We start from the raw sequence: 26532 nt of genomic DNA, 5'->3' as shown, positions 1-26532 counted from the left end.
TGGTGAGTATATGGGGAGAGGTAAAAGCAGGAGAACATGGTCGAGTGTTCCTGCATACATCATGTCAATTAACTCACAATATAATCCTTGATATAGGCACTACTGTCCCCATTTTACCAATGAGGAAACACACACATGACAACATGGCTAACCTGGGGTGAAGCTGAGATTTACCCTCTGATTTGTCTCCTTCTTTGGCTTCGAGCCATGTTACATATCCACTATCATCACCCTGAAATTAACATTTTAAAATCCTGAAATCTGAATTTTAAAATATCTTACTCCCTTTCCAACTTATTTCATTTCTAATGTATTTCTTTCTATTTTTAAATATTATAAATTCTGCTGAAATTCTGAAAATATGAACTTATTTTACGAACTCACACCAAATGCTATACAGGTTTCATAAAATGTCTTTCCTACTTATTAGCATTCTTCTCATTCCTTGACTGTTCTGAGGATCCTGGAAAATCCTTTACATGTACTACTCCCACTCTCTCTTCACAGCGATGCTCTAAGTAGTGATTACTGTGCACGTGCCTCAAGAGAACATAGGTCCTTCACTGCTGCCCACCAGGTGCTGGACCTGGTCTGGGTGAAGATGTGCACTGGTGGAAGTGAGCCCCAAAGATATCTCTTTGGCTCCCGGTCTGTACTCTAGGACAGGAGCAGCTAAGAATAAAGGCATTTCTTCTGTCTGGGCTAAGCAGTCTGCATCTGAAACACAGCAACAGTAAAGTGTTTTGACCACAGGACTTGGTCTGGCTCCAGAAGACGACATGTCCTAGAAAAGTGGCCTTCAACCTTTTTCTCATGAACTTCCTAAAATAATTTTGAAAAATTATGTACCCTCTTCACACATTTTTTAAATTGACATCTAGAATTTTTAAATATAAATTTAAAGAGTTGCAAAGGGTATAATTTCTGGTGTGTTGGAAACATTGACATTTAACTTGAAACAGTGATATCATTCTTAAGTGGATCCAAGGGAATTTATCAGAGCAAAATGATTCCACCATCGTCCATTAAAAAAAAACACACCTGTACAACTCCTCTTTAACAGAAATTTGACACTATTTTTTTATACTTTGATTCTACTTACCCCTCATAAATTTAGAATTTTAGCCTACTATATTTTAATGCTTGACCATGTTTTTTATATATTTTTTTAATCATTGTAAGGCTCAACATGGGGGGTGGAGAGTAAGAAAGAGAGAGGGAGGAATACATGTATTTCCTTCTGGAATATACCTCAACATTATAATAGTCGTATATGACAAGCCCACAGGTATCATACTCGGTAGCAAAAAACTGAAAGATTTCCTTTAAGTTCAGGAACTAGACAAGGGTGCCAAACTTACCACTTTTATCCAACATAATAATGGAAGTCCCGGCCAAAACAACTAGGCAAGAAAAATAAAAAGCATCCAAACCCAAAGGAAAAAGTAAAATCGTCTGTTGGCACATGACATGATCTCATCAATAAATGGTGCTGGGAAAACTGGATATCCGTATGCAGATGGTGTACCTTACACCACACATAAAAATCAACTAAAATGGATTAAAGATTTAAACATAAGGCATAAAACCATAAAACTCCTAAAAGAAAACACAGTGGAAAATCTCCTTGACATTTGTCTAGGCAATGATTTCTTGGATATGACACTAAAAGCACAAGCTACAAAAGCAAAAATATCCAAGCAGGACTACATCAAACTAGAAAGTGTCTGCACAGCAAAGGAAACAATCAACAGAGTGCAAAGGCAACCTATGCAATGGGAGAAAATACTTGCAAGCTGTATCTCTGATAATGAGTTTATATCCAAAATATATAAGGTACTCATACAACTCAACAGCAAGCAAGCAAACAGACAAACAAAAAACCCAATGAGAAAATAGGCAAAGGACATAAATGGACATTTCTCCAAAGAAGATATACAAATGGCCAACAGATATATGAAAAGATGGTCAACATCCGTAATTATCAGGGAAATGTAAATCAAAACCACAATGAGATGTCACATCACACACGTTAAGGATGGCTATTTTCTACATAATAAAAGATAACAAGTGCTGGTAAGGATTTGGAAAAATTGGAAGCCTGGTTAACACTGTTGGTAGGAATACAAAATGGTGCAGTTGCCATGGAGAACAGTACTGAGGTTTGTCCAAAAATTAAAAGTAGATCTACCAAACCATCCAGCAATCCCCGTTCTGGGTATATACTCAGGGACATAAAATCCGCATCTGGAAGAGATATCTGTACTCCTATGTTCACTGCAGTATTATTCGCAGTAGTCAGCATAGGGAAACAAATTAAATATCCATCATAGAAAGGAAATGTATATGCATACAATATAATATCACACAGCCTTACAAAAGAAGGAAGTCCTGTCATTTGCAACAGCATGGAAGTACTTGGAAGACATTACTTTAAGTGAAATAAGCCGGACACAGAAAGACAAATATTGCATGATCTCACTTATATGTGGAATCTAAAACAAAAAAAGTCAACTCATAATAACAGAGTAGAATGGTGGTTACCAGAGCCTTGGGGGTGGAGGAAAAGGAAAGATATTGATCAAAGGGTACAAACTTTCAGTTAAAAAAGGCTTAAGCCTACACATACCCACGGGTGACCACAGCTTAATTCTACTGATACACTGAGACAGTTCAGCGTCAATTTTAACCCAGAATTTCATTCTTTCTGTTGTAAGCTCTAAGAAAATAAGTAGATGGGACACTATTATAGCAATGTCTATCAATTTGTTTGTTTCCGTCCTATTTGATTGTCCCAAAATAATACAGTGATGGATAAGCAAAAACTATTTCTCCATCATTCAGCAGCTGAAAACTTGAATAAATCCTTCAGCAACTTTGCTGAAAGCAGAGAAACAGACGCCATCTAATTTACAGGAGGATTTATTACATCACAGGTAAATTGCTTTCCCAAAACTAACAGGAACATCTAAATTTTTCCTTTTGAAAGGTGATGTGGAGGTTTTTTTCCACTCCAGAACAAACACACCGTGGTTAAGACTCAAGTTGGGTTAGAGGTGTACCTTTTTGTGTAAAGTCAAGGAAGGGAGACGGAAAGTGGCTTGAGAGAGAACTGGCATTTAGCAGGTTCTTTCCTAGATAGAAGGGCTTTAGGGGAGAGGACTTATGAACTAGAGGAATCATATATCAATTCTATTAAAACTGAACTTGTGCCTGTCTATCCCTTGGCAAGTCATCTTGTTTACGCAGGTGGTCCCCCATCTCAGGGTAGTCAGCACAGCAAGGATCTGGAAGAGATTCTGAATCCCAGCCTCAAGTTACCACACAGAAGCAGAAGAAATGGCCCTTTAAAGTGAATATGTTTTCCAAGGAATTTCTAGAAAAATGGGAGCTTGGGGTGTGAGAATGAGGACTAAACATCGTGTTAATCAGGGTAGGTACTGGCTCAAGTGTCCACCTACTGAGAGACTGTATTTTTTAATACTCTAAATAGTAGAGAAAAAAACTTCCATGAGCCATATTACTTGGGGCTGGTGCTAGACAGGAACCAGGAAGTATATTATAGAGCCTTTGTCTTTAAGGAGCTTCCAATTTACTTGAGCCATCTGCTAAGAAAGTTAAATTCAAGCAGGAAGAGGATATGTGGGTGATGTTATTAAAGCAGTAGCTCAGGGGAAGCAGAAGGAAGGCAGCTAGAGGACGCATCATTCTAGGACGGAAGGGTGTGATGTCAGCAGTTCCGGGCAGCACGAGGTGTGTCTCCCAGGAAGTGCACCAGAGAAAAGTTAAATGTGTACATTCCCCATGACAGAAGGCATTTGCTACCCAAGAGAGGATTACAAAGAGTACCTACATTAAAAGACATTTTGCCCCTTCACCTCTTCCCCTCATCCCCACCTCCACCCTACCCAAAATTGGTAGAAAGAGCATACGAGCAGGCAAAACAAGAAGCATGTGAGGAACAGAGAGCAGTACCCTTTCCCCCGGGCAGGTTTCTGGGAAAGCTGGGAGGAAGGAAAGGAAAACCCTACCCTTTTGAAATGGGTAGGTTTTGACTTAAAGTGGTCTGAAATTTTAATACCCGAACATGTTATTTAATACCTGAAAATGGGCAGCAAAGCTATGGTTTCTGCCAAGATCTCTCCCAAGGGCAGGGGAGGGTGATCCTGGAGCACGTTTGAGAGCCGTACCAGAAGAGAAGTTAAGTTTTTTGCTACTTACACTTTGCCAAATTTATCCCGTGCAATAAACTGGCTATCCAGATCAAATAAAATAATGATGAAAGCAACTGCAAAACACTGCTCTGGAAAAGTCACGGATTATAAGGGGCAGTTATTTACAAGCTGCAAATCCATCCTCGAGATGTTGATAATCACAGTTACATACACTTTCTCCCAAGCTCTCTCACTGCTGTTTTCCATCAGTGCTCTTCAGCAAGCATCTGGAATCTTAATCGATCACATTTTCCCCTCTAATTCAGATGCCACGAATTATGAGGATCCACACATTAGCTTCCTTTACTTGCAAATAAACTCTCCATGAATGTAGTTTCTGTATACGGCCAGTGTTTGTCTCTTTAGGCCTCATTTTCTTCAGCACCAGCAGTATGAGTTTTAGAGAAATGTTATTTCTGGTGAATTTATGTAAGAGGAAGGAACCTCATATTTTTAAAGATGGAAATGATAAAAGATGAAACTTGTGTGCTGTTTGAGTGTTTTCCTTTTGATTCATTAAAAACAGGCAAACTTTCTGATAGATCATTTAAAAATGTAGTATATTCTCTCTCTCATCAGCAAGAGTAGCTGGCTGATGAATTACACTTCAAAACTAATGCTGGTATTAGTAAATTAAAATGAAAACTACTATGTTTTTAAAAAGCACGGTTACCTTTCTATTGGTTTATTTGAAATCTGTATTTAATCTCTCTTAAACACTTGTCCTAGTAGCTTGTCATTCTGATAAGCTTTCCATTTATAGCGGCAATATTCTTTCAATAGTTTCACAGATTATTACAATTATGGTTCAGAATTTAAAGTTTCCAGAAACGGGTAGTGAAGCCTGTGTTTCCCATCATTTTCATGAGGTAGAAGAATGTTCTATCCTAAAAACCATAAATATATTTCTCTAATGATGCAACTCATCAGTTTTTCTTACTGCTCCCTGCCTTTCTGTTTTATTACTTTGAAGGGGGGGTGGGGACAGAGACCAATTAACCTTCAAAGGTCTTTAATAAAACAGCATTGTGGATGAACGAGATAGAGAGTATAGCAAAACACAGCGTTGCTTCCCCAGGATCTTTTCTTGTGTGTGGCAAGAACATTCAACATGCGATCTACCGTCTTAAAGAATTCTTAAGAGTATGATGCAGCATCGTTAACTATAGGTGTGATGTTGCACAGCAGCTCCCTAGAATTTAGTCATCTTGCATGACTGAAACTTTAAGCTCCTCAAATAGCAACTCCCCATTCCCTGCTCCCCCAAGTTCCTGATTTGTTTTTAACAACGCATTTCCTTCCTTCTACTTCCCCAGAACCAAGGTCTATCTTGGCCCTCCACAGGGTATTATTAGCTTTTATGCTTTTAGGCACTCAAAGGATGCTCATCATCTGCAGGGAAAGTGCTTTAAGATCACTACGTATCAGGAGATTGGTGACCACTACATGACCATGACAAGTCACTCCCTACCCCCCTTTCAGCTTCAGCTGTCGTCTGACTACCCCTCCACTTCCTTTCAGCTGGTATCATTAAGGGTATGGGCTAAAACTGAAATAATGAAACGTCTGGAAATGGTAGGAAGCTATAAAAGTGGAGCAACAATGCTTCTGTACCTCATTCATAGAGAACAAAACTTTCCCTGGTTGACCGAGAGACTATGAAACGATGACTTAAAAATTCAGAAGTAATAGAATTTTCTCCACTGAAAATACCATTTGTCTACATTCCTTTCCCTATATTAAAAAATCAAAATTAAAAAAAAACTTTAATAGATGACCTCACTACCACTCTTCACAAATCAAACTTGTCTCTAAACACCACTTTTATTAGATCCCAGGTTCCATATTCTAAGTCATGTACCAACCTCACATGCTGTTTTCCACGTTAACTGCTGGCAGGAAATCTGAATTACAAGAATGAAATAAGCAATGGCTAGAAATCGTGATTACATTTATTGGAAATATGGACTAAATAAGGCACTTTAATTAGTATCAGACAGAAGAATGAATTGATCTCCAACAAAGCACAAAGTGTTGAAGCAATAAGATTTAGAAAACGTGTCCAAGGCATAATTCACTATGATGATGGAGGAGACGAATCTCTTTCCTGTTGTGCAAGATGAGTTCAAGATAAAAGTCACCCCACTGCTGAAAAGCTGCAGTTGGTCAGCATTCAGGAGATACATTTTTAAGGAAATCTGCCCCTGGGATACAATGAAAAACAAAAATCTTTTAATTCTTTTTAAAAGTTAACTCAGTCTGCCTGAAGAAACAGGTAAGATATTTTAGCCAAATTTCCTTGTGAAAAGAGTAATCAAAAGCGTATTGGAGGCTTAACTGTAATATTTTCTCTCTAACTCACAAGTGTTTTAATTCATTTAAATTATGCATGTATATGTTCCCTATTGTAGCATCTCTTTATGAATACATTGAGTTTATTAGAAATAAAATGAGACGTATTCTGTGAAAACTTTTACTATTTGTGGAAAAAATTATTGTTAAAATAACTACTTATGTAAAAATTAACTCATTTGATTGACCAAATATTTAAGTATCAATTAAATAAAAGACTTTGTAGAGATTATGCTAAGTGAAAAGAAGCCAGATACAAAAGACTACATTTTGCATATCATTTATATGAAGTGTTCAGAAAAAAAATGACAGAGCTAGAAGGCATACGAGTGTTTTCTTGGAAGTCAGTAAGACTGCAAATGGGAATGAGGCAACTTTGTGAAATAATGTGTTTTGAAACTGAATTGTGATGATCGTGGCACAAGTGTATAAATTCATTAAAAATCATCTAAATTTCAGTAAAAGAATTTTATGCTATATAAACTATACCTCAGTAAAACTTTAAGAAAAGATTCTGTAAAAACATCATGACATTGAGATTCTAAGGGCATTTGCACTCCCTTGAGAAATCACGGAGTACTACAGTAGGGTAGTGTTTGTGACACCCCCCCCCCCACAAATTAATATGTTGAGGCCCTAATCCCCAATGTGATGGTATTTGGAGGCGGGGCCTTTGGGAGGTAAGTGGGCTCAGATGAGGTCATGGGAGTGGAGACCCATGAGAATACTGGCGTCCTTATTATGGGATGAAGAGAAATGAGATCTGTCTCTTTACCATGTGAGGACACAGCAAGAAGGCAGCCATCTGTAGGGCAGGAAGAGGGCTCTCACCAAGAACCCAACCCAGCAGGGCTATTACGGTTCACTATATAATCAGGATTAGTAACCAGAAAATACCCACAAAGAAAAATCTATCTCCAGATGGTTCTACTGGTAATTCTACCAAACACATAAAAAATAATTAATACCAATTCTTCATACCCTTCCAAAAAGTAGAAGAATTTTATGAGGCCAATATAAAATCAGACAGATGCCAACAAAAAAAAGGATATTATAGACCAATCTCTTATGAATATAGATTTTAAAAATACTAGAGAAAATAATCCAGTAACAAAAATAATTATAGGGGCTTCCCTGGTCACACAGTGGTTGAGAGTCCGCCTGCTGATGCAGGGGACACGGGTTCGTGCTCCGGTCCGGGAAGATCCCACGTGCCGTGGAGCGGCTAGGCCCGTGAGCCATGGCCGCTGAGCCTGCACGTCCGGAGCCTGTGCTCCGCAACGGGAGAGGCCACAACAGTGAGAGGCCCACGTACCGCAAAAAAAAAAAAAAAATTATATACATCACGGCCAAGTGGCAATTATGCAAGGTTGGTTTAACACCCCCCCCCCCCGCCAAAAGCATATAATGTAACGTACCATATTGATAGAATAAAAGGCAAATACCATATGGTCATCTCAATAGATGCAGAGAAAACATTTGACAAAATCCAACACCCTTTCATGGAAAAAAACCCACTCAAACTAGGAATAGAGAGGAATTTCCTCAAACTGATAAAGGGGCATCTATGTAAAAGGCACAGGTAACATCACGTTTAATGATGAAAGACTATGCTTTTCCTCTAAAATCAGGAATACAAGGATGTCTTTTCTTGCCACTTCTATTTCACATTGTACTGGAGGTGCTAGTCAGGGCAATTAGGCAAAAAATGAAATAAAAAGCATTCAGATTGGACAGTAAGAAATAAAACAATCACTATTTGCAAATGACATATAGTAAGAAGTCTAAGAAATCCAGTAAAAAAGTACTATTAGAATAAACAAGTTCAGCAAGGGTATGGAATTAATATACAAAAAATCAACTGTATTTCTATACATTGGCAATGAACAATCCAAAAGTGAATTTAAAAGAACAATTCCATTAATAATAGCATCAAAAAGAATAAAAATACTAGAAATAAACTTAACCAAAGAAGTAAAAAACATACTTTGAAAACTACAAAACATTGTTGAAAGAAATTAAAGATTTAGATACACGGAAAGATAGCCCACATTCCTGGGTAGGAAGACTTAATATTGTTAAGTTGGCAACACTCTCCAAACTGACCCCAGATTCAATACAATTCCTATCAGAATCCAAGCTGGTGATATTTACAAAATTTTTGCAGAAATTGACAAAGTGAACCTAAAATTCATATGGAAAACCAGAATAGCCAAAATAATCTTGAAAAAGAACATATTTGGAAGACTCACACACCTGATCTTAAAACTCAATACAAAGCAATGGTAATCAAGATAATGTGGTACTAGCATACGGATAGACATATAGATATATCAATGAAATGAAACTGACAGTCCATAAATAAACCCACGTATCTATCGTCAAATGAGTTTCCAAAGGGTACCAGGAACATTTAACGGACAAGGAGTAGTTTCTTCAATAAATGGTGTTGGGACAACTGGACTGTCATACACAAAAGAAGGAAGTTTCACCCTACATCATACCATGTACAAAAATTAAAATGGGTCAATCACCCAAAAGTAAGGGCTGAAATTATGACAGTGTTAGGAGAAAACACAGGGGTAAATCTTTGTGACCTTGGATTTGGCCCTGGATTCTTAGACATGACACCAAAAGCACAGCAACAAACAAAAACTAGGTAAACTGGACTTAAAGTTGTAAAACTTCGTGCTTCAAAAGACAGTACCAATAAAGTGAAAAGATAATATACAGAATGGAAGAAAACATGTGCAAATCATATCTATGATAAGGGTCTAGTATCTAGAATATATAAATAGTTCTTTCAACTTAACAACCAAAAGGCAAACAACTCAAAAAATAGGCAAAAAACTTGAATAGACATTTCTTTCTCTAAAGAAGCTATATGAATGGCTACTACAGCATATGAAAAGATGATCAACGTCATTAGTCATTAGAGGAGAGCAAATCAAAACCACAAGATACCACTTTACTCTTACTAGGATGGCTATATGTTTTTAAAAGTCAAACAACAAGCACTGATGAGAATATGAAGAAATTTAACTCTTATACATTGCTGGTGGGAAGATAAAATGGTGCATTGTGAAAAAGCATTTTGATAGATTATCAAAAAGCTGAACATAGAATGACCATATCATTCAGCAATTTCACTCCTAGCTGTATACCCAAAACAACTGAAAACAGGTACTCAGATGGGTATTTGTATACCAGCCCTAACTGCAGCATCATTCACAGTAGCCAAAAGGTAGAAACCACCCAAGTCTCATTGGCCTAGATGAATAAACAAAACGTGGTATATACATACAATGGAATATCATTCAGCCACAAAAAGGCATGAAGTCCTGACACATGCCGCAAGATGGACGAACCTTGAAAATATGCTAAGTGAAAGAAGCCAGTCACCAAAGAGCACATATTATTGTTATATATGATTCCTTTTATATGAAATGTCCCAAAAAGGCAAATCCATAGACACAGAAGGTCAATTAGTAGCTGCTTAAGGCTGAGGTGCTTTGAGGCTGATACGTAAAAGGTAAAGAGTTTCTCTCTGAGGTGATGACTATGTTCTAAAATTGACGATGGTTGCATAACACTGTGAATATACTAAACCAGCTAACTTTTAAAACAGACACCAAACCCCTCCCTTGGCTCCATATGCCTTGCTAGAAATGGTCCCAGTTTCTCTGTCTCACACAGCCTCCTCTTGAGAGGTTTTAACCTCTTAAAGAGCTGTTTATCCTCATTATTTTCATTTCACCGTGAATTAGTAAATTCTGACTGAGTACCTACGAGGTGCTAAGACATAAGATCAACAGGACAAGAGCTCTGTCCAAAAGGACAGAGGAAGGGAAACAGTACAAGATACACAGATGAGGAACCGATTAATCTAAAAATTATCAAGTGATGAGCCAGAAAATATCCCCTTAGCATTGCGTTGTCTAAAGGAAGGGGCTGTTCTCAGCAAGTGATGTTTAAGTTTCTCAGTACTAAGGATCCAGCTATAAAAAAGGTAAGAGGCAGAGCAACTGCAGGCAGAGGGAAAAGCAAGTGCAATGATGAGAGAAGGCTGAGAGGAACTTCAAGAGGTCCAGGGAGGCGGAATAGTAACTGACCGGGGGAACAGAGAGACAAGGTGAGGTCCCAGAGGTAATGAGAGGCTGGTCAGGGGAGACCTGTAGGGCTTTGGAAGGCAGGGTGAGAAGTTTCAGTTTGTTTCTTCTCAATCCCATAACACTCTGTGCACATCTGTCCTGTTACACTTAATTCTCTGTATACCTCCTTAGACTTTGCCCCAAAGAAAATCAAAGTTTCTCGTTCATCTCCATCTAGCCAGTGCTCAGCCAGAACCTCAGAAGTTGAGGTTTCCTGAATGAAGAATGCACATATTGACACCGTTATAAGGCAAAAATCCTAAGGCCTGTACGAAATTCTAAATAAAGTTTAAATGGAAGAAAAAGTGTTATCGAAAGGCAGTGTGCAAATGAAGGCCAGGCAATTTTCATTTAAATTCCCCTGGCCCATGTGGTTATTTCTACCAGAGACTGTGATGTTTCCCACGTTTGAATCAGTTAAAAAGAACATCTTCCAAACTTAAACTCACTCCCAGAATCTGAAACATAAAACTGCCAGCAAAGAACAGCTTTAGCATCTCCAGTTACTGCACGGTAGTCATTAACCGGTTCTCTAACTCAAGCCTACTCGCTAAAGTATCCCAAGACGTTGTCTAGTATCTACCTCAGCACCACCACAGAGCTATAATACACAGAAATGGAAAAGCTATAGATTACATTTCTAGTAACTGAAATAGGATCAAGCACTGCCTTTTAAATAACACATGACAACAACACATGCATTCCTTACAAGTGACTTACAAACATTTAATTGCCTAATAATTAGCTCCACATTTGCATGTTGGATTTTCTGTTTGTGCTACACAGGGATTCTGCATAGCTCTAATTATAGCCTCATTATCCAGAAAGGCACACACTGATTCTAACACAGTTGAGACAAAGCCAGCCAAATAACAGCTTCAGAGTGTAAAACCATACGATTCTTCAAAGAGATAAAGCACATTTCTTCAAGAGGGAAGAAAGGCTTCCCTGGTGGCACAGTGGTTGAGAGTCTGCCTGCCGATGCAGGGGACGTGGGTTCGTGCCCCGGTCCGGGAAGATCCCACATGCCACGGAGCGGCTGGGCCCGTGAGCCATGGCCGCTGAGCCTGCGCATCCGGAGCCTGTGCTCCGCAACGGGAGAGGCTACAACAGTGAGAGGCCCGCGTACCGCTAAAAAAAAAAAAAAAAAAAAGAGGGAAGAAAAACACATTTTTTTCAGCTGGCTTACTGTGGCCTTGAGGCTTCGGCCTGGTCTGTCTGCAGTTTTTCTCCTCCTTCCACTTCCATTGTACAGTAAACAATTCGATTGGGAGCGACTGACTTCAAACCTTCCACTTCCATTATGACAATCTAAGGATAAGAAAAACGTTTCACTGATTCGTCAAGCTGACAACACTTAGCAATAGAGACGGCAGTATGAACTACATACGATTAGGAAGACCAACTGATAACATTATCTGGCAATATCATGGTATTTTATCTTCTTTATAATCCACCTTTATTCATGGAAGGCAAGTAACATTTTGAGAAAGTCTGGTATCTGAAGACGCATCTCCTGCCAGTTATGAGAGATTCAAGTCTCTAAATATGAGCCACAATGAAGTAAGTGAGAGATAAACTCAGAGCCTGAAAAGAAATTATGGCAGGTCTGCATGAGGCGAAGCAGAATTATTAATGAAAATTCAGTGCATGTGTTAAAAGGATTCAGGTTGAATTCCACATAAGGCGACTGGTAGACACTGTCACCATCACACCAATTCATTGATATCAATACATGACGTCAGAAAATTTCTATGTTCACTTATTTTATATGACTACTAGCATTTATAAAAGAATTTTCTTCATAGCCACTGTTTACCTTATGAAAATATGGAAAATATAACTTGGCAATGAATATCTTACTATTAACTTGACAAGGAAAACAATTTTCCCCATCCATTAAAGGTATATACCAATTTGATGTAGTCTACTGGAAAAGGGTGGAAAGACTGATATTACCTTATATATTTGTAACTCCTGGGGGAAAGGGAAACATAGTTTTCAAGTATGCTTTTTATGTCTGTATAAAAGACTGCCAATCTTAAAATACTGTAACCTAACATTCTTACTGGACGTACACATAAAATATAACTATTACTAAATACCATTTATAATAGTTTTTTAAAATCAAAACTTGCATCATGAAGTTTCCTAAATTCTCAAAATTAATAAAATATGTTCAGTGACCTTTTTATACGTGCACATGTATTGATCTCCTGTTGTATATGTATAAACAAGATTAATAGCATCATTCATGCCATGTAGCTACCAAAATATCCACTAAAAAGATGTGTGTCAGGGCTTCCCTGGGGGCGCAGTGGTTGAGAGTCTGCCTGCCGACGCAGGGGACGTGGGTTCGTGCCCCGGTCTGGGAAGATCCCACATGCTGCGGAGCGGCTGGGCCCATGAGCCATGGCCGCTGAGCCTGTACGTCCGGGGCTTGTGCTCCGCAACGGGAGAGGCCACAACAGTGAGAGGCCCGCGTACCGCAAAAACAAAACAAAACAAAACAAAAAAAAGATGTGTGTCATTTATTGATCTTTTAATACATTATGAAAATCATTACACTCTTCATAGAGTTCTGATATGAAAGTTCAGGCAAAAAGCCTCAAAGGAACAAACCATCTTAAAAGAAGTTTTCTTCCTTTCAGTTCTGGTACAATAGCTTTTTTTTGTAAATACAAACGTCTATTATTTTTGTTGCATTTTTTCATAAAAACATATGGGAAACTGATCACCAAAAAATACGGGTCAAATTCAGAACCATTTTCCTCCCCCAATCAAGGCTTTTGTCATTTTGTCACACTGAAACGCATACCAACATATGAATTAAAATGAAGACAACTGAAAACAGACTATGAGAATTAATAGATAATAGTAACAGTTTTCACAGTCGCTCTAATACTCAAGGAAGTTTAGATGAAGTACTAAACAGGAAGCAGAATTGAGTACACAAGATAAATCTAGAAATCCTGATGGCACTGGTTCCTATATGGGAATATGACTGTTTGTCCTGCATCTCTTTCCGTAGCGTGTTTAATAGCCAAAGTGCAAGAGAGAAGAAAGGAAGCATCTGCTTAACACTATGTCTGTCACCTCTACTACAAAGCTACTATAAACAGGACCTCCTAAAACATACGAGTTGTGAAACAGTTTTCTGTCCCTCAAAACAATGCTCCCGTCTGTTCCGGGAATGTTCTATCCTGCAGAATCGCCACTTTCAAAAGACGTAACTTCTGTTATGAATCCACACATATAAGTAAATAAAACACAGTTCTACAGATCTGACTTCCAAAAGGAATTTGAAACGTGCAGCTAGTCTCAATCATTAATGATAAAGGCAGCTAAGGATTCCATGGACCATCAACTAACCTAAGTTATCTTAGGCAACTGTTTCAACCAATTGCCAGTAAAACTTGATAATGAAACTACAGAAAATAAAGCTGATCTGTGTTCTGCCTTTTCTTCCCAGATCTCTGGATAACTCACGTAATCAGGATAAAACAAAGTCATCCTAGAAGCATAAAGAAGGGAGGCATGTACAAAATATGAAACCAGATAACACGCTTCTGAATAATGCACTGTCCGCCCACAGAGTCACATGGCACTCAGGCATGTGCGGGTTGTGGGTAAAGGCAGCTGAGCAGTATGGTGAATAGGGGGACCACACACGTACCTCCAAACACAGAGGAGGTCACAGGGTCTGCCGGCCCTAAAACACTCAGTGTGAACATCAACTATATTGATGCCACTGACACCATTCCCCTTACAACAGACTCATAACTTCATGGATGAACGTTTTCCTAACCTTACTTGAATATTAAATTGTAGCAGACCGTTGTTTGGCTTAGTGTTTTGTGAGTTAGCTTGTCTCTTGCTTTATAAGTCTCTCTGAAGGCTTCATAAATGAAGAGACATAAGAGTAATCTTGTGAGGCTAACTGCTGTGTTTTGATACCATCAAAGTTCCCAATTCAATAAACAATTATTGAGTCAACTGTTTTAGGCTGTTGGCACTGTTTTAGGCTCCTGGGATACCCCAGTAAACAAAAAAGAAAAAAAAAAAGACTTTAACTTCCTAAAGCTTACATTCTAGTAAAGAAAGCCAGACAATGAATGATAAATACAATAAGTAACTGATTTATATGGTAGGTGGTGTGGTGCAAGAAGGGAGGAGTGGGTAGAAATTTTAAAGAAATGATAAAATTTTTAGCAGTGTTTCAAATCTGCACTTATTCATTTGACTCAGGCTTCAGTTCCTAGAAAAACTCCTTCTCCACTGGGCCAGCTCTAAGCCTGACGGATGAAATGTGAAACCCTTAAAATGGATTAACTGCTTGCCCTTCAGGGTTTTCTTAGGCTGAAATCTGGTGTCTGGTGAGCGAGGCCTGGATAATGGGCGAGAGATAATTATTCAGTTTAGCTAGGCTGAGGTCAGAGGCCTTGGGGCTGGAGGAGGTACCTGGTCCATTCCCTCAGGTGTCCCATAGACAAGCACTGTGTAGTCTGCCCTGAAAGAGACTTCGTTTTGTTGTGAGACACAACTCCTCTGTAAAATACCGTAGGCAACATGGAACAGATCTGTACTATGCCATGATAGGAAAATATCTGCCTCATATAGACCTAGTAACAGAGGATGTCAAAACGACTGTAAAAATATGGAAGCTTCTCAGACCATGGCAAAATGAAGTTTTAACTCATTTCATCCTCCTAACACCCTTTTATTGCTAACTGAACAACCCTGTTTAACATACTGGCAATGAAGCACAGAATAACAATTCATAGTTTCACAAAAAAACTAACTCATGAGCATAATTTTGTTTTCAAACGGGAAAGACAATTCATAAAAGCTAATTACTTAACAATGGTGTAAGATTTTTAAACAATAGAGAAAAGAGAAAGTGTTTTGAACTGTTTTCAGTTCTGCATGCTTATAGAGATAACAGTAGGTTCAAACATTACACAAATCATTTGCTTTCCAAATTATTTTTTATTATTAATGAATTTAAATGCCAAACTCTTGTTAGAAAAAGTTAGACTGTAATTAAAGAATTGACTTTGTTTTGTACAAAACCTTAAGAAAAAAAGAGTCGGCAGTTTTCATTTTAGTTGGCAGGAAACCTGACGCAGGAATAATTGGGAAATTCTACACCTGAGATACTATGTAGTTTCAAATTAAACATCGTGAGGTTATGAGGTTAAAGAGATTGAGAAGAAACCCAGGAACAAAGCCACTTGGCAAAGTTATTAGCTAATCCCTGAACTGGGTATGGAGTCAGAAGAAAATCTCCTATTTCTACCCTGACACTGAATTGAATCTATTAGCCTACAAAGAAAATGTTAGCTTGGAAGGGAAGAAAGACAGGCAGTTGTCTTATCCTCAAGCTTGAATTTCTGTTAGAGTTGAATAAGTGGAGGAAAGAACAGAAGCAGACATTTGCTTTTTCTGCCATAAACGAAGCAAGTCAAGTGTAAGAGGCATCAACAAAAAAATCTAAAGCTGTACCTCCTAAGACTCCACATGTTTTGCTTTGTCAACGAGCAAACTCAAACAGCAGTACTGGGACCTAGCAGAGAGAGTACATAACAATGCAAGAAAGGAGTTACAAGCTTGAATTTTTGAGAGGCTAAGAATTTAAGCTGGATATTGCAAGTGTATGTGCGGGTGTTGGGTATAAACCCATATACATGTACATGGATCAGCCCCTATACAGAGTTTAGCAGTGAGGAAATGCCATCATGAAAAATATCCACAGCGAGCAGTAGGGGTCAGTGATCAATGTCTGTGGTTTCCAGTGATCTGTATAAAAGGGATGAAACTCTGAAGTCTTGGAGAACACAATTTTAAATGCACAACATTTATTCTCGTTTCTTTTTTTTTTTTTTGCGGTATGCGGGCCTCTCACTGTTGTGGCCTCTCCAGTTGCGGAGCACAGGCTCCAGACGTGCAGGCTCAGCGGCCATGGCTCAGGAGCCCAGCCGCTCCGCGGCATGTGGGATCTTCCCGGACAAGGGCACGAACCCGCGTCCCCTGCATCGGCAGGCGGACTCTCAACCACTCCGCCACCAGGGAAGCCCTATTCTCATTTCTTTTTAATGATATTTACTGTACCTGTAATGAAACGGCAAACCCTAGAAAGGAAGAAGTCTTTACTTCTCATCATCTATAGTACCCAGTACTGTACATTACAGCTGGTTTATGCGATTTGATTCTAGAAAGATGATCTCGTAGTTAAAGCAGACTAAAAACAAGAATAACCAAAAGCTTGAAAGGAGTTTCCAAATTACAGAGAATTCAATTATGCGTTTAAATCCTATTTCCACTCAAGCGTGTTTCAGTGCTTACTCTACCAATAAATTTCCACCAGCCTAGGTGGCGCCAAGAACACTTGCCTCAAAACTTGTATTACTTTATTATTTAACCCTAACACCACTGTTACATTTAAAGGACAATTTGCGTTAATTTGCATTCACACTCTGATTGTCTAGCAGATGAAGAATAATTTAACTTCTTCAAAATATATTACATTGCTTTAAATTTGAAACGTTACCACCAAGGTCAGCAGAAATGACCCTGTAGCCTCATTTACACTGCCGGAAGCAAATGTGGGATAAAGCCACTTACCTCTAAGGTGAATGACAGCACCACGTCGGACTTTGACAGCTGAATCTCATTCTCATCTCCTATGTCCAAAAAGGCAGAATTCTGCGAACGTTTTAATTTTTGTAATTTAAATTCTGGACCACCTTTCGAAACTGGAAGACTCTCCAAATTGGCCATTAGCAAATTCACCGAAGACCGCAACTCTTCTATATACATATTCTCCATCTCTTTTGCTATAAATCTGGGGAATTTTCTTTCCTTGAAAATAATTTTTAAAATAATAATGTTACACAAGTCATATTTCAATTTTATCGTAAAAGATTATATGGTGGATATATACTCGACTGTCTTAGAAATTGTGATGCTCAATGATACTTTAGTCTCTAGGCTTTAAAGCCTCAGGCTTTGGCAATTTTGATTATATTTAACTGTACCTTATCTACCTTATGGAGGATCATTATCATAAAAAATGAATCACATGATATACATTTTCAGCTTAACTTTATTTTTGATATGGTATTTATTTAAGGGAAAAACCAACTCTAAAAAACATACATGTAAAAAGTTTTAGTGTATAGATGAATCTTAATTAGCCACTGATATCTTTGAAATACTTGGAACAACTGGTCTATAAGAAGAATGTTCAGTATATACTGCTCTGACTGTTAAGAAACAAACATTTTAACAGTATCTCTCTTTCATACCACTGATGTGTTAGGCATTCAAATTGAAAAACATTTACTATGAAATACAAATATGGCCATACTTCTAAAATTAGTTAACTTTCATGTCATACAAATGTATCAAGATCCCTTATTGCCATAAATTCAGTTTTTTAGTAAAGGTTTAGAAAAAATTAAGTTTAAAGCCTAATGTAAATTTATGATAAAAGCTGTACATGAAAAAGTAGTAATATCAAATTAGGAGATTCGATTTTCTTCCCAAATTACATGAGTGTTGCCATTCAGTCCTCAGACCTCTGCAATCAGACTTCTGTTTCTTTCACTCAGTTAAAAGGACATTCCAAGTATTGATACTTAGATAGATATTAACAGCTATTGCCAAATTGCCCTTGGAGAAGGTTATACCCATTTACATTCCCACAAATAGCAAGTGAGGTTTCCTCATACTCTTGGCTCTTTCTTTAACCTCTGACAGCCTGGCACTTAGGTCTTCTCTCTGAAAGGTAGAGGGTATACAGCTTTATGATGGGAAACGCGATGTAATGTAATGACAGCGGTATAAAACTGGCTGGGGGATGACAGCCTCAAGCTGCCATCATTCAAATGAATGACTGCCTAATGTTCCAGAAAAATCAATGCCTTTACTACTGTCTCCTTTGGCATCATTCAAACTGTTACCTAAGAAATCCCCATCTCCAGGGTGAATGGAATACATCCACAATGCATTCATCAACCTGCCCCTGGTCTGACTCACTTGCACCAGTTTGTTCATGGGCTGGAAAGGAGCATCTGGCACCACCTCATGAATCAGTCCCAGAGTCCTGGACCACCTGTTTTCCTTTTCCCCCAATATAATCTTGACATATTTCTTTTAAAATAATTTACATATAATCAATGTTAAAATTGCGTATTTATATCACAGAGAGATTAAATATCTACATCCATAATAAACTTTCCCAAGGAAGATTCTTAAGTATCCTTTTAATATTCCTCTATAGCTTGAAGCAACATTCCCACACAGTAAGTTTGCATCCTCAGGAAAAACACATAACTACTCAGTTATATAATAACTTGGATTCCTTTGGGGATGCAGGGAATAATGTTTTGGATAGTTTTTCAATACATGCAAAAGAGGAAAAAGATAAAATAAAGCATAAAAACATTTTTACATTTGTGGACTAATTTTAAAAGCTATCATAAAAAGCATCCAAAACTCAGATATAAGGCAAAAAGGTGAGGGAACAGGTCCTTCCAATGTCATACGTGAGCAAAGGCCATCCAAGGACCGACCATGTGGGGGAAATGTACCTAGTTCAATTTACTGTTTACATTGATTAAAGATCCTGTTTACAAGTGAAGTCACACGTTACTTTGTAGAATTTTGTGTGGTAAAGATATAAATAATGTGTGTCTGGTGACTAAGATAATCCAATGGTTATAGTTTAAATCCCTGTTGGAAATTAACCACTGGTTTTTTTTAACCACTTTTATATCTAATACTTGAATCTTATTTTAACTTTGCCTAAAAACACCTACTTTTCAAATGCCCTTCAGACTAGTTTTGACATCTAACCAGTGTGCTCATTAATTATACACTGAGTACAATCATTATTGTTTGTTCATTTTATATTCATGTAACAGTCACACTTTTGCCTTTTAGAAACATTTTAGCAAGGCAAAAGGCAAACATATCACATGTTTGAAAGTTTGGATGTACCAGTTATTTTCTCCAAATTTTTAAGGTGTTTTTTAATGGAAAACTTAGCATTAGCACATGAAAAAAAAATCTATTCTTACTTAGCTTTCATTAAAAACACTTCAGTCATTATCATTTTTCAAGGAGGAGACTGGCAGGAATCACCCAAATTGACTGTTTCATCAGCATTTTCAAATTTTTCAGGAAATAGACTATACTAGATTTTCTTTTTCTCTCTGGGGAAAAAACCCCAACAACTCTCTTTTAAAGCTTTGAGGTTTGTCGATAATATTTCATAAATTTTATTTAGCCTGCTTATGTTGCCTCTTTCTTGGAAACAAAACCAACTGTACAATTAATGTACATATTAAATTTGATCTTTTAAATTAGAACAGCATCAGAAATAGGGTTATTCTGTAGTTTACCTGTGAGTTGTTCCTATAAACCACAGTTTCAACGTTCTAATTTAGTCCTCTGTACAGCTTAGCCCATTAGCAGCCCTAACGCACTATATACATTAAAAAAAATTTGCTCCATAAAATTTCCATTATTCAACTTTAGTCACTGTAAGAGTTCTTAACTTTCCAGTAGATGAAGCATGGACCAGAGTGGTAGGATGAACGCGGTGACAACTGTCAGATCGTGGAAATACTTTGAAGATAGATAGAAATGGATTTCCTGATAAATTTGGCATGAGGAAAAAAGGAGTCAAAGATGATTCCAAGTTTCTGACCCTGATGTACTAGAAAGACAGTACTGCCAAGAACTGGCCTACCCTGACCACTTGACTGGAAATTTTCAACACTCTCCTTCCCTCCCACATTCCCGATTCCACCTTCTCTGCTTTATTTTCTAAGTAGCAAATGTTCACCTTCCATAATTCAGTTACAGTAATTACTGTAAGTCTCTCCCAAATAAAATGTAAGCTCTCTGAGGGCATGGCAGGAATATTTTTGTCTGGTTTTATCCTAAGAGAACTACATTTGTCTGGATATATCTCAAGTGCCTAAAATAGTGCCTGGTTATCTTAACAGGTGTTCAAGAAATATTTATTCATTGAATTTATGAATAGCAAAATTCAGGCTCCAAAAGGTTAAATAAGTTGCCTATATCGAGGAAACAGCAATCATGGATCTGGCCCACAGGTCTTTCTGGCCCAGTCCAGCCATATTTTTTTCTCCTACTACTTCCTAATTATGCCTTGGCTAAAATATTAAAGTCAATATTTACATCCCTTGAAACAGACTTCTGCCCTGTGGCTTCAGTGTTATTACACTGTGTTGTAAAGCATGACAGGTGCTACTAATAGTTGACTGCAAACTATAAACTATGAATAAACCGCACTTCTGGATTTATGAGACTGAAGAGGTATCAGGGCCTAAGAGAGCAAACCTAAGCTCTGGAGTCCAAAGACCAGCGTTTGAGGTCTTTTGATTTGTTAAGTAATCTTCCCTAAACCTCAGTCTCCTTGTCTATAAAATAAATTCATTATATCATCTGCCCTTGTGGATTCACAGGATTATTGTAGAGATCTAAGACAACAAGGTCAGTAAATTATAATTAGCCTTATATTTTATGAAGGTGGCTTAAATTTGGTGAAACTGAAGTAGAAGGCAATTAAACATGCTCTATCTGCTATGTCAATATATTTACCAAAAGGCATTATATTTTGGGGTGTTTTTTGCTGTTGTTGTTGTTCCAATCCCATCAGTTTCAATTCCTTCCTTCTCCACGCTTTTTCTTTTTTTTTTTCCACACACACACACACACACACACACACACACTGTATTTTATTTTTACTGACACCAAGCATTGTAAATGGATGACCACAACAAAAGCAACAATGATTGTAATTATCAAGCATGAAACACACTCATACTATGTCATAATATTGACATTCAGTCCAGGAATCCTCCACTGTAACAGCTCCTTTACTTTAAGTGAAAATTGATTTGTATATTTTTTGCCTCTGAGTCCTTGTGGGATTTTTTTTTTTAATTCGAACAGAAAGTCACAAAAATTATAATCATCCTCATCAGTTCACTCAGTCCCATGTAATTTTCTTTATCTTGATCTTTTTGTTAGCACTTTTATGAATTCATCAGTTTTCCATTAGAGTTCTGAAAATGCTTATTCATTCAGTTCAGCAGTATAGTCAGTTCCCAGACACCTGTCTCCACGCTTTTTCTACTTTATCAGCACTTCTGATGAAATCATCAAGGTCCCCGCAAAGAGAAGCTGCTGTATGTGCATCACTGACCCTGCTCCTCTCACTCAGTCCAGAGGTTACACACACACCACACATCCTCTTCCACAGACATGAGCTCGGGGACACACCCAAGGCTTTCCATCCTGTTCTGTAACCCTCTAGAAATTCATCTAAACTATCACATATTCAGCCAGACCCTTGAAGAAGTTCAACTTATGACAGTGTGTTCAGCTCAGGTACAATCTAAATACAAGTAGGCAACTGAAAAATGCTGATCACAGGTCCAGAGTCCTGCCCACACTGTTGGGCACATCTCTCTGGATTCTCTCTTAGCCTCAGGGCTTCAAGAAGAGCAGTGCCCTTCCAGACACAGACAGCTTCCAACTCAGGTTAGGATTCTGGGGAATGCATTTCTCTCCCTAAAGCTTCCAAAAGCCTCAAGCTAATACTTGATTCCTAGCCTATGAATTCCACATCTGAATCTCTAGAATGATGTAGTACCTCTCCAGAGGGTGGTAACAAGGTGTGTTGTCTTTTCACTCTCTGCCCTTGGCTTGGTTCTCACAACTTACGGTCATCTCTGTTACCCAATTTCTCTCAATTTTCTATGTATTTCTATTTATATCTATTTCTCAACAACTTGGCTACTTTTAAATTTCATACACATTTAGATAAACACAGTACTAGTCTTAAAACTTACATATTCATAAATACATTTTTCTTTGAAAAACACAAAACTTCAATAGTCACATGCAGTATGGGATATATCTCCTTAAAGTGCTGGAAAAGTTCACTGTCTTGATTTGGGAGGTAGTTAATACAGGGCATATACACATTCATCAAGCTGTAAACTTAAAATCTGTGCACTTTGCTATATACATGTTATGCCTAAAGTTTTTAAAAAGAAGAAAAATCCCCAACAGAGAGGATTCTTCAGAGAGACAGGACAGAGACAGACACAGAGGGAGGGAGGGAGAGTCTATCAAATACTCACATTTTTCATTTAGCAAAAGGAAAAAAATCTTATTCTCAGATCAACAGCATTATAACCTCAAGTCTATTTTAAGAGACTAAAATTTTATTTTTACCACTGAAGTAAATTAATGCATCAATTTACTAGAGAATGATTTAGACAAAGAGTTCTCAGAATTAAAAAGAAACTCATGGCTTTTGTTTGAAATCTATTTCTGTTTATACGATTGTATAAATAAAAGTAAACAAAATATGGTATTCAATATGCCCTATGAGACTCTGTACTAGAAACTTCAAATTATATTTTTCATCCATTCAAATATTAGTTGACACCACTGTGTGCCAAGCACTGTGCTAGATACTTCGGAATACATTGTATGATTCTGCAGGCAGGATGGTTTTCTCTCATGCACTAAGCATGATTATATTATGCTTAGTGCAGTATTAAAATTCTTCTAAGTCTGGCAGTTTGAGAAATTCAGGCACTGCTTTAAGAATAATCTATAAAAGTTACCACTGAATTTAAACATCTTATATAAGGATGGATATGTAAAATACATAATGTGCTCCATTTTAGATAATATACATTCAGGTACCGGGGTTTAAGAGGTATGCATGGAGATGAGAAAATAAAATTATGCTGGCTTTATCTATACAAAACTCTTTCAGCTCACAGAAATCTAAGTACAGAAAGAAATGTGGTACAGTATATCAAAGTTAACAATTTACCTTTGCCATTTTCTCTGCCAATTGCAAACGACCATCAAGTTCTCTTCTGATCTGGGCTGCTTGTTCATCTGCATTATCCAACTTAAAAATAAAACAGAAATCACACATACATGATTACTTAATGGCAGTGACCTACAGATTAAAGCAAAGACAAAATGACTCTGAAAAAACTTTATAAATTCTCTCAACTACCTACTGAGAACACAGAAAGTTGTTTAATTAGATTGACACTCTAATTAAATTTCTTGGGCACTTTTCATTGTGGTTTGCTCACAAAAAAGGTAATAAATCTCTAAGGTTAATAGCTCAGCTTACCAAAAAATCTAATTATAATAATTCTTTGCCCAACCTGTCCACAACAGAGCTAAACCAAGAAGTCCTTGTTTCCTTGAGGATGCATTAAGCTGTCATTAAGTTTATTCAGGCCATCCTTCTGCCTTCATTAAGGTCGGTCCTAAATAGTTCAAAATAGATAAATCTCTTGTTTTGCTCTTTCAAATTCCCAGAATGCATTTCTGGATAGTGAGATACTGAGTAATGTTTCACTTTTTTCCTTGATCTTTCAAAAAATATTTCCTTCATTTTTATAATAAGTTTTTATTTGTGCTAAACTATCAAGGCACTATTTGATTGATTGCTATAACTTTCTACCATTTAGGTCTTCATATGCTCCTCATTTTAGTACCAACAGGCTCATACTGCCAAGAAATCCCTTCATAGACCGGCACCACGTTAGAATTCCTGACATAATCCTTAACTTTTTCTATAACCTCTTTTAACTTTTCCTCATGATTCCTTCTACTTCCCTGTATTAGTTCATTAAGACCTCTTAAATCGAGGCAGTCCTATGGGCCATGCACAGTGTGGGCTGCACTGGGTGGGTTACAGATGTGAACAAGGCCAATGTTTCTCTTTAATTCCTTCCCCTCTCCCACTTCCCTCATTAAGAAGCCTAGACCACACAATACAACCATACTTTAGTAAAAGTCCATCTAAAAATTGGATTAGTACTGAGTACAACATTAAACACCCAGAAGAAAAAGATTAACTTGTCCATTTGCTGAAGAACTACAAATTTACCATGTTACATTAAAAAAAAAATAGCCTTAATAAGAAAAATTCTGAAAAAGATGAGTAGGGGCAAAGCAGGTCAGTAGGATGGTGGTGTCGGAATGTATACGAAGGGTCAAGAAGAAGGGTAGGTGCTCCAGTAAGAGGGCGCCAAATGTCTGGAGGTGAGAGCAGACAGTGGTTTGGGGAATGGAATGGGGGGAGAGGGGGAAGAAGGGAAGGTTCATGAGAGATGGGGCTGGAGAGAGAGGTGGGACTATTTTATAAGCCTACTCTTCGCAGGCAAATTAGGGAGGTTGGAATTGGTTCCTATAGCACCGGGATTTCACCAAGAGGTTTCAAACAGGACTTCGGAAAGGTCACTGTGCCTGTCTCCATCACAAACAGGTTAAGAGGGACACAAGGAAGTCTACCTGTCCCTCTATATCAATCCATCTATCTGTTTGTTTAACAGATCTAAGGTCACCTTTCCAAAAAATACGTTCCCAAGTTTATATAAAAAAATCAACTCTATTTAAAAACAAGTTTTTAAATAGCCAAGATTTTCTTAAACTAAATCCTTGTTGTAAAGGAGTTGCTATGTCATCTCAAAAAAAAATACACTTTTTATTTTAATTGATTCATATTCAAAATCAAACAGAAACAAGTCTCTCTGTTCACTGCATCTGAAGTCAAAATGACTTACATTAAAAACTAACAAAATTATTAAGGAAAAAAATAGATGATAAATGCCTATTCCAGGTAACCGAAATCAAGGTCCTAAAAACAAAAATTATGTGTAAGAACCCTAACTACAATACCTCAAATACAGTAAACGTAATATGGGGTATCTTCTCATTTTGCTTAAATGCTGATAAATATTTTTCCACAAAAAATAAAATGGTTACTTGCAGTGAAGAGTTACACTTCCACCAAGAAATAGCATTTAACATCTTAAAGCCTTAAAAATTCTCCTTCATATTTCACCACAAAATATTATTTAACATCTTTAACTATTTGTATCTTCAGATTAACAGTTCTTATTTAACTTTAAATGGAATTGTTTCAGTCACTTCTGCAGTCTGCAAGTGTTTTCTTTCTCAGAGTTTTCTACTACTTTAAAAAAATATTAATGCCTTAACTGCATATGTCTGAAAACATATAGACAAAGAAAAGCAGAGCATTACTGTACTAAACTGTCCGTTAATAGCAATCAGAGACTGAAATGTGACTGATGACTGCAGTGCCATTTCTGTGAAACTAGAAAAGCATACTCCCAAACATGTTTACAAAAAAAAGAGGAAAAGCTAATATAATAAAGACAACCAATAAAACTTTTTACTGGTTGTCTTTGTTTTATGTAATGCTAGACAGAATTCAAGGAGGTAAATCAGCTGGTTAACTATAAGTAAGAATTTTAGTTTACCATTCCATGTGCCATATGTTTTATTTTCTTTTGAGTATTACCAAACTCAAACACAGTTGCAAGTTTATATAATTTTTATGAATGCTTTTTTTTAAACATCTTTATTGGAGTATAATTGCTTTACAATGGTGTGTTAGTTTCTGCTTTATAACAAAGTGAATCAGCTATACATATACATATATCCCCAGATATCCTCCCTCTTGGGTCTCCCTGCCTCCCACCCTCCCTATCCCACCTATCTAGGTGGTCACAAAGCACCGAGCTGACCTCCCTGCGCTATGCGGCTGCTTCCCACTAGCTATCAATTTTACGTTTGGTAGTGTATATATGTCCATATATGTCCACTCTCTCACTTTATCCCAGCTTAGCCTTCCCCCGCCCCATATCCTCAAGTCCATTCTCTAGTAGGTCTGTGTCTTTATTCCCGTCTTGCCCCTAGGTTCTTCA

At 37.5% G+C, this 26532-nt stretch overlaps 1 protein-coding gene across 26 annotated transcripts in view; it reads right to left on the bottom strand.

Annotated features, from left to right (window-relative positions):
• CADPS2 (calcium dependent secretion activator 2) overlaps positions 1–26532 on the bottom strand; it is a 495227-nt gene that overhangs the window by 285858 nt on the left and 182837 nt on the right. For all 26 annotated transcript variants that reach the window (XM_049714516.1, XM_049714526.1, XM_049714529.1 and 23 more), the window contains exons 4-6: positions 23610–23690; positions 17342–17578; positions 11907–12028 (exon numbers count right to left, since the gene is read on the bottom strand). In XM_049714516.1, the coding sequence (XP_049570473.1) occupies positions 11907–12028; positions 17342–17578; positions 23610–23690 (440 nt within the window). The remainder of the gene's footprint in view (positions 1–11906; positions 12029–17341; positions 17579–23609; positions 23691–26532) is intronic.

The sequence above is a fragment of the Orcinus orca genome, chromosome 9 (assembly GCF_937001465.1).
Source record: "Orcinus orca chromosome 9, mOrcOrc1.1, whole genome shotgun sequence".
Lineage (NCBI taxonomy): Eukaryota > Metazoa > Chordata > Mammalia > Artiodactyla > Delphinidae > Orcinus > Orcinus orca.
This window is presented reverse-complemented; position numbering and strand designations above follow the sequence as displayed.